Consider the following 12859-nt stretch of genomic DNA (forward strand, 5'->3'; position numbering starts at 1 on the left):
TGTGGTGTCACTTGAGGCTGCCTTTCTTGGTCAAGTCCAGGTTCAGGCCAAAGGGCAGTCAGTATTTATCTAAATGCCTGTGAGCCTGTGAGGAAACCTATGAGAAGAGGTCACTGACTCTTTTTTATTTATTTATTTTTGCACTTTGGAATCAGATTTAAAGGAGGTATTAGTTTGCTAAGGTCGCCATAACAAAGTGCCACAGACTGGAGGACTTAAACAGAAATTTATTTTCACACACTCGTGGTGGCTCCAGTCCAAGATCAAGATGTTGGCATGGTTGGCTCTTGCAGAGGGCTGTGAGGGAGGGTATTTTCTAGGGCTCACATCTAGATTTGTAAGTTGCCTTCTCCTCCCTCTGTCTCCACACTGCCTTCCCTCTCCACATGCCAGGATTCCCAACGCTCTTCTTACACTGACACCTGCCATACTGGAGGTCCTTATGAGACATTTCTGACATTAACAACCCACTTTTGTGACCTCATTTTGTCTTAAAAATCCTGTCTCCAAATACAGTCACATTTTGAGCTACTGTTGGTTAGGGCTTCAGCATATGAATTTAATGGGGGTCAGAGGGACACAATGAGACCCTTACAGAAGACACCTGATGTCTATTACTTATTTCATCCTGTCTCTTACAGACACTTTCAGATATGAAATCCTATGAGTTTTTGCTACAGAGAAATATGATAACCATGGTATATTAGAGCTACAAAAAGCCTCAGAAATCATTTGGCTCAGTCCTTTCATTTTAAAGGTAAGGATCCTAAGATCCAGAAATGAATGAAGATGTGTTTGGCCAGCAGAGGACAAAAGATCATCAACATGGACAAAGAAATTTCCAAAAGGAAAAGATGGAACAGAAGTGGCCATACAAAGCCTCCCAGACATTTACAATTTTTCCACCAGAAGGAAAGCCATAAATGAGAACAAGAGTCCTGGAAAACCCAGGGTAAATAAAGCTAAGTAAGATCATGAAATTTAGATATTAGAGATCTTAGGCATCAGCTTTTTTGCTTTAAATACTTGGGCAAGCATCTTCATAGATCATGAAGCCAAACCCCAGAAGATCACCCAAATTGTTAATTCTAAGAGCTGAGAGTATGTTCAAAGAAAAATGCTTAGCCAAGCAAATGATGACATGGGGTAGAGAAATTACTAAACCCAGAACTGCAGCATTTCATTGAAGTAGTCAACTTTGAAGACATTTCTAATTAAAGGGAGACTCCTTTCTCCCAGGTCCTTCATGCCCTTTCCTGGCTTTCTATTTCAGGATTACCCTTCCTCTGTGGTTCACTTAAAACCCAAGATGTAAAATAACATAACATGTAGGATGAGATACTCAACCCAAGAGGAAAAGTTCCCATCAGAAGCATGTCTCAGCCCCAGATGAGAGCCAAAGCACTGCCACTGTGGTTACAATAGATCCAAGCTTCTAAGACCAAAGGCCTAGGCTGACATCTTAGCCCACATGATCACTAACTTATTTGGGAAATGCTGACTTCTGCTAAGACATCCATGCTAGGACCAGCCTGTAGTCAGGTCAACATCTACTGCAAGCACCATGTGAAAGTAGCCTCCAAACACAGCTGATTCTTCATTGGATCACAGTTCAGCAGAGAAATGGATGGTTCGTGTTCTATGGAAAAAATACTTCAAGATTTCTCTTCCCTATTTTATTGATGACTGAGTAAATGTCAATTATAGATCATGCCTTTGGGAAAATCTTTAATTATATCAGATGATAAATTTAATTTAAGAAGTAAAGCAAAGACTTGAAAAGAAGAAAAAAGCAATATAATTTTCTAGTTAAAGAAGGCCTAACTCCAGAATCTGAATTAAACACACTCCTTTTCAGAATGGTGCTATAACTCAAAAGCAATTACCTGGAATGCCTACATGTGATTTCTAAGCAATATGATTAAGTAACTGGGAAGAATTGTCTTTCTATAGCCTCTTTTCTAATCTCAACACTAAGCACTGAGTGATACCTGACATGTAATGCTAGACAGAAGGATGGAGGGAAGAATGGAGAGCTGGGTGGATAGATGGGTGGTTGGATGGGTGGGTGGGTGAATGGAAGGATGGAAGGATGGATGGATGGATGGATGGATGGATGGATGGATGGATGGATGGATGGATGGATGGATGGATGATCATAGGGACTAATGAGTAAAATAGATAATAACTGAATAATAGATTATTTAATAGTAGTAAGCAGACCATAAAAATAAGTAGCTCTACTGAGATGAAATGATTTCTTTTCCCCCATAGGATTGTGAAGCAAGTACAGAGTAAAACAGGGAAGGCAAAGGAATCACACATACACAAGTCTGTCATGTTTGAGTTTACATCTGTTCCCTAAATTGAAATAGTTCAAGGACTTACTACTTAAAGTGGCAACTGATTTGTCACTTTATAGTGAGTGCTATGTACCTATTAGTACCCACAGTGCTTTCTTAAAATAGGCAGATTTAATCATAATTTAAAATTCTACTGTTTAAACTGTTTCTTTTAGGGCAAATTGCTGATCATATGTAAAATGAATGAAATACATAAGGAATCATTATTCTGAAATAAAATTGTTGAACTATATTTTTTATTGAATGCCTATAATATGCAAGTCTCTATACTAAGCATATGTGAGAATTATAGAGATTAAAAAAAGCAATAACTCAGAGGGTTAAGAATATAGAATCTAGGGTTAGAATGCCAGGGTTCAAATTCTAGCCTTCCCATTTACAAGCTTTGTGGCCTCAGGAAAATCATAAAACATCCCTGTGTCTCCATTTCTTCATCTGTCAAATTAGGGTTGAATCTACCTCATATAGTTACTATGAGGATTTACTGAGATAATATGTATACATACATATATAAAACATGCACGTACATGTACATATGTGTATTATATATATCTAATAGTGCTTTATTACTCTTAAAATGATGCCATAGTAAGCACTTCTAAGGTTTTCATTAATATTATTTACCTAGCTCTGAAAATTGGAGCCATCTAAAAAAGAAATGGATCTCTCCAGTGGAAGTGGATGTCATGTCACTAAAAACTTCAAGCCCAGTTCTGCCAGGGCTTTTCAATGATGTGAGGCCACTCCCAACTCAGAAAGTCCCATTTCCATAAATAATTCCAACTTACATGGTAATCCAGCTCTCCCACATGAAGAACTGCTAACTTTTATTCTGAGGTCATAGAATGAACTTTCAGAAAACCACCATTTTTTTCAATCAGTTAAAATCAAATGTAATATGTGTTTTCATTTTATGGTGCCTGGGGAAACTTTAATTGTAGCCTGAACTCCCCCTCTTGCTAGTTTTAAGTGAAATTGCCAAAATAAATAGAAATGTGGGATATTTCCGGGCTCTCACAGCTTCCGGACACTTCAGCTTCTAGGGCTGCCTATCTAGTGACTTTCACAAGCATTTGATCTTCCTTCAAACATCTTTGAAAACAAACAAAACCTCATACAGCCTCTACTGTGTATACTGCTAGGGTGTAAGGATGGAAAAAGAGGCAAAGAAGTGAGGTCCCCAAAGCCCTTACTCTCTGTCTCCTGAATACCTCCTTCCCGCCAAACACCAGCAGGAAACAATGTCTTCTTAATAATAGTTTTTGCAGTTTTTCAAGTCCATTAGAGTCTATGGGGAAGATGAGGCTTAGTCTGTGTACTTGCCCATGTGAAGGGAATAAGCTGTTTTATAAGAGTTGCTTGATAACATGGAGTTGATTTTCAATCCAAAAGAAAAAAAAAATGACAGTCAGAAACTTAAAGTGGAAGTCTTTGGTTGCAATTAATAGATAAATCATTTTCAATGAAGCAGAATGGCCTTTTATGATATTTGGAATATGTACTATAGAATAGTTTGGATTTCATACACACCCATTTAAAATTGAGCTACTGATTTCTTTGAAAAACAGAAATAATATTATTGACCAAAGCAGGACAAATGTACTTTTAAAGAAGGACCAGTTGAGATTAGCAAAGATGCTTCAGTGGCCATTAAACTTCTGAAATTGCAATGTCAAAATCAGCTTTTCCATCTTCAAGAGTCTTACTGACATCTAAACTCTATCACAGATAGTGCCTGCATATCTGGAGTTCTTTAATGCTTTTAGAAGATGCTACTTCATTTTTAGCTAACAACCAAAAAAAAAAAAAGGATGATTTAGAAATATAAGCATATGCTTAAACTTGAGGGAAAAAGCACAGGGTTGATAATAGTAGGGTCAGGGCTCTATGAATTCATGTGTGGTTCTGCTAGTGAGCAGCTAAGAGTTCTTACCATTCCAGGAACCTATGATAGCTCATAAAAGTTGCTAGAAAAGTAACAAGAGCTAAAAATATTTTTGGAAAATCTCATCTTTATTTTATTAATTAATTTGGTTATACATTTATAACCCTTTGGTCAGTTACTAATTCTTTTGAAAAAGTGGCATCTTAATAGAAATAAGAATACCAACATTGCATCTAAGTTTAATTCTAAATGCCTTTCATGGTTACTATCTTTAATTAACTGCAGCAAATAGTTTTAAGGTAAAGAGGGTTTTTTCCTTGTGTGTGTATGCATGTGTACACATGTGTTTGTATGCTATCATTGCTGCATCCACTAAGAATTTGGGGGGAAAGGTGATGAGTAATTTTCCAAAATTACAGGTAAATAGGGTTACCCAATTTTTTCTTTGAGTAAATGGAAATTCTTTTGTAAAAACTAATAATCATTCCAATTAATCAACTGTATGATTCCTTTGTCTCCTCAAAGGTCCAGATTCTAGTCCTAAATACTATTCAAGAAATGAAGGAACTATTGAAGAGGCATAAAGAAGTTGTTGTTTTTTTTCTATTATAGAACCCAAGGGCCCAGAGACTTCAACCACTTCCAATTTGATCTATAGAGACCAGTTTAGTAGATAAAAAAACAATAGTTTTCAAATATCACCTATTTGCAACATTAGATGTCTTCTAGGTCTAATTTTTGATTGTCAGTGCTGTATTCCAGCACCCATGTAGAGGCCAGGATTACAGGCAAAGACTCTTTGATGCCTTTTCCTCCACTTTCCCCTTTCTCAAGCCTAATCCTCTAACTTCCTCTATTCACCCTGCCAGACAATTTTATTACCATTGGATCAGATAAAATAATATATTTCTTTGTCATTCTAGAAAAAAAGATGACAGTGGTTTCTTATTATAAACTTAATTCTTGTTCCTCTGACTGACATAGTTTCCATTGGAAGGTGGGGTATTAAGCCAAGACCTATGATAGACTCAGCATGATGACAATTCTTCTCTCTGGTAAAATTGCCCAAAGTTCCCTATGAGAAACTACAAAATTTTACATCTAATCCAAACTAATCAAATAACCTAATCTTCCAAGCTGGGATACATATACCAACATTTTTTGCGCAAATTCTGTGTAAAATGTATAAACACTTGCATGGGGCTTTCTATCTGGCCAACTCCAAGAGGTCAAGAAATCAAAGACCAACCTGCCCTGCCATCTGTGAAAATATGATGTGCTATTTTCACAGCTGTAGATAACAATTATGGAAAGACAAAAATTCCAAGTGATTAGAGAAAGACCATGGCAGGTTGGGGGCTGGTTGGGTAAAGACCCCTCAACATTGACAGCTGTACACTTGAGAACACACGATATTTATGTCCTGGTATGTGTGTGGCATGCTTACATATCTCATGAAGCAAGGAAACACTAGATGACATAAAAAGTATAAATTAATTTATAAATACAGAATACTATTATTGTAGTTTTTTCCTTAGTGTCTTGGACCACAATTGGAAGCTAGTGGGTCTCTGCAAACAATGACGTTTGTTTCTTCTTCAAAAGAGCACTAAAATAGAGGTAGATGTGCTCTTGGCATGAGACGATAATTTTTAGAACTGTATATACACATGAATTGTTCTTGTGCCACTTTCTGTCTTGGAAAAGCACTGGCTGGACCTGTGTATTTATTCTTGTATGTTGAATGCTGCCATCAACCTCAAACAGATGCAAATCACTTTAACTTGTCATAATGTTATTTTGTTCATCCTAAAAGTTCAGAGGAGTACTGCAAACTTCCAAAATTTCTCTCAATTCAGTGAGGGAAAATTTAGAACACAGCATTCAAATGTTCTGCCCAGATTTGTCACACACACAAAGAATGAGTGGAGAGGGAACACCCTTTCCTACTAATCCTGTGAACTCATCACTCACACATTGAAATGACACCAGAAGGTAAAAACCCAGGCCTCTCATCACCCCACAACTCTGTGGGGTAAATTACTGCATAGTTTGTCCAATGAAACAATGACATTTCAGAAGCTTAAGAGCACAAAAATCCAGTTTTAGTAAGAATGTGCTGACTCTTTAGCACATATCAGTGGAATTAATAGAAACTGGAAGTTCACTTTTCTAAATACCACCACAGTTGAACCTTTCAGCAATTCCATAACCAGCTCCTTCTAGGAAAAAGAGTGTGCATATATTTTTTAATTTAAAAATATAACATGAACACAAACATCAAACTAAGCAAGCTGCCCATAAAACCAAGAGTCTTAGCAGCCCTGAACCCTGAAGTATTTTACAACACCCTTCAAGGTAACATAAATCCCTCATCCCAGTGAGGGAAAAGATCCTTCAGAATTTGGTTTTCTTTTTTTCCCTGGTGATTTTAAACTGTTTGGATAGTGACTTCTTATATCACAGACAGAGATAGTAAAATAGAGGCAGTAGTATCCTTTGAAGAATAAGAAAATTGTTAAATCAGGGAAATCTTCAAATAATGATGGGACACATACAAGTTCCCTAATTCCTGGAGATTCCTAGAGAAATATCAGTCTCTAGGGGAAAAAAAAAAAAAAAGAGCTATGCATCATCTATCCCAGCATGTAAGGGAGTTCTAGATACCTGGATATAACCACTTTTTCTCTAGCCAGAGGACAGCATCTAAGTAAGATGTGTTTTGAGAATAATACGGATAGAGAGGCAGGGAGGTGTATGTTAGTAAATCACCTCTTTTAATCTTCACCATAAGTCTGTAGGGTAAATATTATAATTACCCCCCATGAAAAGCAAGAAAATTTACACTGACTATGTCTAAATGCCTGGCCAAGGTCTTGCTCTACAAAAGGCCAGAACGAATCCAAACATAAGATGGACTCAGTGTACTGGGGCCTTGTACTGCTCTCCCCCACATTTCTTAGGTTGGTATTTACTGCCCCACAACTCACCAAATGTAAACCCTGAGAAGAAGGAACTCTAGGCTATTTATTGGTCCTTGTGCAAAGGACAGCAGAAAGTAGGAAGCCATGTAAGACTTGCCACTGACCTAAGCTTTCTGCCACAACTCCTGCAGGACATTTAAATCAAATTAGCAAGCAATTCCTAATGTGCTGATTTCCCCCCCAAAGAACTGTATGTCTGGAAGGATACAGAGGTGCAGAAACCAGGCTACCTGTTCTCTGGGAGCTGATTTTGTAGTGGGGGAACAAATATGTGCAAAATTTACTCTACCACACAATGTGCTCTAACCAAAGTAGATCCAGCTTAGACTTGACAACACAGAAATCACAACAGACTGAAGTTGCTAATAGTCAAGTTCACAAATCAAGTTCACAAGAGTTGAACCAGTCAACTCTTTTGCACACAACTGTGGAAACCTCCCTGTGCCCAGTGAGTATGTGAGGGTGAGCACCTGTAACCCAAGGGATGCTCTCCCACCCTTTCATCTTACAGAAAAGGAAGCTGAGAGGGAAAGAGCCAAGAGGCAGTTGTGGAAGTTCCCAGAGTTCCTGTGTGGGGACCTACTAGGTCAGCCCAGATCCTCTAAGAGACAGAGTGGAGAGGTGGTTAAATGAGCCAGGGTTTTATTAGGGGAAATGCTTGTGTGAAAGAATGTAGGAAAGGTTGGGGAAGCCTAGGCAAGCTGTGCCCAACTATGGCGGAAGATTCTGGGTGCTTTGTGGTAGGAAATCCATGGTGCTAGCACCTGAGGGGGAACACCTACACTGTGGGAAACAACAGCAAGGATTAATTTGTTAATTAAAAAAAAAAAAAGAATGAAAAAGAAAAGAAAATTCTGGCAAGATATATAAAAATAAGAAAGTGAAGGAACAAGGAAGAGGAGGAGAGAAGCCTGCTAAACTGCTGACAGGCTGAGGAGGATTCAGCAAAGCCACTAAGGTGAGGCCCCAGGGGGCCAATGAAGGAATCTCATCTTTCCCAGGAATGGGTCTGCCTCAGTTTACTGGCAGGTGGATGCATCCTGAACCCCTTCTATATGGCCAGTGGGAAGTATCATCATGGGGGGAAATCACCATTCCTACTGGAACTGGAACTAGAAGGTAGGGCAAGATAGTTTCCAGGAAAAGCAAAAAGCAGCAGCTGAACAGACCAACTCTGTGTTCCATCTACCTACCCTCTCTTTGGCAAAGAGGCAGCCCCTCTAACTAGAGCGAGGTACAAGTCTCTCCAGCTATGCACCTTGTCTTTTGGTTTGAAAAGTCACATCCCAAGGCTCAAGTAGATCACAAGACAATGCTTGGCTCACAGAGGTGAAAGGCTGACCTAGATCTCCAGGAACATGAACTTGCAATTCTCTGAGGTAGAGATATCACAATTGATACTGAGATGTTTAAATCTCCACAATTTCCCTGCCAATCTGGAAAATTAGCTAGAGTACATCCTTTTCAACTGGTAAAGAACTGATCCTGGGTCATCTCTCCTGTTGGCCTCTGCTCTTCCTCACCCCACCCCATTGCACTTTTTAAGAGAAGGTCAGTGCTGTGCAACAGGCTGCTAATATCCCATGGTGGACAATATTTTCCCCACATTTTAATAGGGTGCCAGGCTTTTCTGAGCCCTTATATCACACAATACTTAACTTGTTTGGAGTGGGTGGGGGTGGAAACATAGTCTGTTGGAAACATCACTGCTTCCTGCCTGAAATTAAAAAAGCTTATTATCATCCATCTTGTAGATTCTCTCAGGCTAACTCTCATAAAGGGGAGAAAAGAAGGGCTTATAATATCCACAAGATTGGCTGAGTATTGTGCTGCTAGAGATCTATCAATGACCATAGAGCAGGGCGTAGCTCATGCTGGGGTGAAGGGAGGGCACCCAATCCCTAGTCTAGAGGCTTGCCTGACCCTCTAAATCAGCATCTACTACTGTCTAGGATCAGGGGAGCCTTGTGACATTATCAGTTATAGTTATTGAAACAAAATTTGGACCTTGAGTCACTCATTATTGTCTACCATTTGGGAGTCAGTAAGAGCAGAATGACTAACTGGTGAGCTATAGAGTCAGAACCAACTGGTATCACTCCCAGCAAGATCGTGACTACACTGTAAGAAATTAGGCAAGTTGCTTAGCTTTGCTAGTCTTCACACTCACTAAACGAAAAATGAGCAAGACATTAGGATCCTTCTCCAAGGGAATTATGAGGATGAAATAAGAAAATATATGCAATCAACATATACAACACTGTGCTCAGGACATAATATAAGATTTCCAAGTGATGAGATGGTTACTTTATAAATGTAAATGTCTTATTGCTAGACACAGGTCTACTAATGTGTTGTTTGTGACCTTGAGCAAGTCACTAAATCCTAGCAAGACTCGGATTGTCTGAGATGGATGTATGAGACCACTTCATGAGGTGGTTGTGAGGATTTGGTGAGATGACTGTGTCAAGTGTGTGCAAGTGTTAATCAAAACTATTATCATTGCCATTGTTATTAGTGCTCAGTGATCTTATTAAACAAGAAGTTGGTGGATAGCTTTGGAAGAGTTAAAATGAGAGTCAAGAGCATGTGAATGATTCATTTAGGGCTTCCCAAATATGTGTGCATGGTATGAATTGTGTGATAATATAAATCACAAGTTAACTCCTTCTCAATGATTAGTTGGCAAACTCTCCAGAGGATACACTTCCTCAGCCAACCTAGGAAAGTGAGAGGATAGACATTTGTATAATACTCTTACCTTTTCTGGTGTCAGTAGGAAACAGTATTTACTCACTACTGTTTTCCTTTCAGAAATCTGTCTAGTTGCATACTAGGAACAGTTTTAGCTGGTTTGTTTGTCTTGGACAAGCTGTTGAAGTGAAAAGTTTTTGCTTGGCTGAATGTGGGACAGTTTCATAACCCTTTGAGAAGTTCAGGAAGGTGGGTGCCAGCCCAGAGGCTGCTCCTGCATGCCTCTGCCCGCCGCCCATTGTCAAGAGTGGCGACGTAATTGTAATCAATTTAAGACAATGAGCAAAGCAACAGATGCAACTGAGACCAAACCCTCGAGTACTTTTGTTTTGTCACTGTCATTGTCTGCAACAAAGAAGTCACATGTGAGAGTCTGGGAAGAGAGCCAAATGCGAACCAGACGACACCCCAGCTGGTTTTGCATGGCCTCCACCTTAGCAAGTGTGCACAGGAGCCATGCTGTGCAGAGCAGCCTGGGCTTTGACTCAAGTGAGCTTCTGCCCCTGCCTTTGCTGCAATGCTAAGGCAGAGGCAGAAGAAAGAGGTCAGAGGACCCCTCTGTGCAGACCCAACACTTTACACCTCTGCTTTGAGAGTAAAGAAAATAGAACTCTCAGGTGGGGACAAAGGATAAGATCGACATGACAGGCCAATCCAACTCAAGCCTTTTGCTACAGCCCTCATGAATTTGAAGAGAAAAGCCTGGGCAATACCTGAAATGTTTTCTTCTGGAAATTTGAGCTTAATTGGGCTTGAGAGAACTAGAAATTAAATACTTATGTGACTTCTTAAAAATGTGTCACCATTTCATTCTTGAGTATTTTCCTAGTTTGAAAATTACTCAGATTCTAAAAAAAAAACCTCTTTTTCTACTTTTTCTAGCTGGTATATTATTTAAAACAGAAAAAAAGGCCTCAAAAAACTCCCTCGGTGTATTTTTATACTTCTTAGTTAATGTGGCTAGTAATTTCGTAGAGAGGCCTTAATAACAATGATTTGGGAAACTTGATGGACATCCATTACCAGCAGGGTCAGTTAAGAAATGAAATGTTTTGAGGAGCTTAGTGATCTTACTCTCCATGTTACCCCATTATCTTTGGGGGGAAGTAACAAGATTTTAAACAGATGCCATTTCAAGCTATGCTACAGATGTCTGATTTCTTCCCACCAGCTTTTTCCAGTGGCACTAAACTAAATATTTTAAAAAGCTTTTTTTTTTATCACAATGCCCTTTTTTCTTCTACTAAGTTATACATTATATTGACTATCCACTCCTAAAGTGCTAACAAGTTTTTACGAAGGATTTAGTGATAGTATTCCAGGTAGAAGTGAAAAATGCAAGAAAATACATGTACTATTTCTGGTGCAAGGCAACCCCAATGTGAAATAGGTTGGCCAGACTGTAGGTCCTCACCCACACACTTAAAAGGGACTTACAATAAGACTCGACAGCAAGCACACAAAAAGGTTAATGAAGGTTTGAGTTACAAAAAGGGGAAATGAAAGGAATAACTCACGGTGAAAGAGAGGGAGATACACTGTTGACTGTGTCTTATTAGTTTTGAGAATTGGAACCCCAATAGCACACTGAAACCCGGTGAAAAACCAAAAGGCCCCCAAAGCCCACAGGTCTGGTTATATACCGAGCCTAGCTGCTCAACTCCACCATCGGTTCCCAACAACCCTCCCTTTGGTGTGATGACATTAAGAGATTTGTAGTGCTCGGTGTCTTGGATCTCTTGGGCCTGGGGTGGGAGTGGGGCCTGTAAAACTTATTTATGGAGTTTGTTCAATACATCCCTCCCCACAACATTTCCAGGGATTGTTGTTGAGTCTGCCCCAACTTCTCACTCTCTCTAAGGCCCATAAAACTTTATCCAGCTAATGTTTTCTTCCTTATTTTTAGGAAGTACATTTGAAGAACACAAGTAGAGGGAACGCAGGAAACAAGAACTACAGAATGTAGGAGGACCTTCCTGAAGAGTGAAGAATGACATGCCACCGGCAGGACCCTTTGCTCTGTACAAGTTACACCAGAAGACCTACCAAAAAATAACATTGATAACATTTCAAAAGAAAGCTGGGCATTCCCCCAATGAAATACGCAAGTAAACATTCCAACCTTGTCTTTAGGAGTGATTGTTAAAAAAGTTTTGCACCTTGCAAAAATGGTCCTGGAGTTGGTAGATTGCTGTTGATCCTTTATCAATAATGTTCTATAGAGAAAAAATATACATGTGTATATAGATATAGGTATCTATATACATATATATTAGTCCCTGCCTCTCAAAAGCCACAAATGCATGGGTATTGTAGAGATCCAGTTGCACTAAATTTGTCTCTGAATCTTGCCTGCTGGAGCCATTCATTCAGCAGCCTTGTATGAGTGGTTTATTAATTTTTTTATTTGCACTTCCTTCTATACAACACAGGCTGTTGTTTTACAGTGTCTGATAACCTTGTTTATCTCTCCCCACCACTGCCATCACCTTTATATTTGCCAAACTTGGCCTCCTCAATAGCAGCGGCAAGCAAAGTAGCACACCTCTTTTCAACCCACAAGACTCCATCCATGGCATTTGTACCAAATATAAGTTGGCCCATTTATTTTAGACACAAAGCTTTATTTTTCCATATCTTGCCAAAAAAAAAAAAAGCAACTTTGAGGCCAATCATTTTCAGACTTATGTTTTAAGCACAGAAAGTCTCAAATTCTCAAGGGTTCTTTCAAATGATGAGTTTTTGTGCAACCTGATTAGGACTTCTCTGTTTATTTTTTCCATATAGAGCACTATGTAAATTTAGCATACTACAGGATATATCAAACAGTATGTAAAATTCTGTTTTTTAGTACTATGGTGCTATTTTGTAGT

General features: G+C 39.0%; 1 protein-coding gene across 2 annotated transcripts in view; it reads left to right on the forward strand.

Annotated features, from left to right (window-relative positions):
* IGF1 (insulin-like growth factor 1 (somatomedin C)) overlaps positions 1–12621 on the forward strand; it is a 65723-nt gene extending 53102 nt beyond the window's left edge. For both annotated transcript variants that reach the window (XM_004675747.2, XM_004675748.2), the window contains exon 4: positions 11893–12621. In XM_004675747.2, coding sequence (XP_004675804.1) covers positions 11893–11952 — 60 coding nt within the window. In that variant the 3' untranslated portion in view covers positions 11953–12621. The remainder of the gene's footprint in view (positions 1–11892) is intronic.
* Positions 12622–12859: the final 238 nt, after the last annotated feature.

The sequence above is a fragment of the Condylura cristata genome, unplaced genomic scaffold (assembly GCF_000260355.1).
Source record: "Condylura cristata isolate star-nosed mole 26May11 unplaced genomic scaffold, ConCri1.0 scaffold00004, whole genome shotgun sequence".
Lineage (NCBI taxonomy): Eukaryota > Metazoa > Chordata > Mammalia > Eulipotyphla > Talpidae > Condylura > Condylura cristata.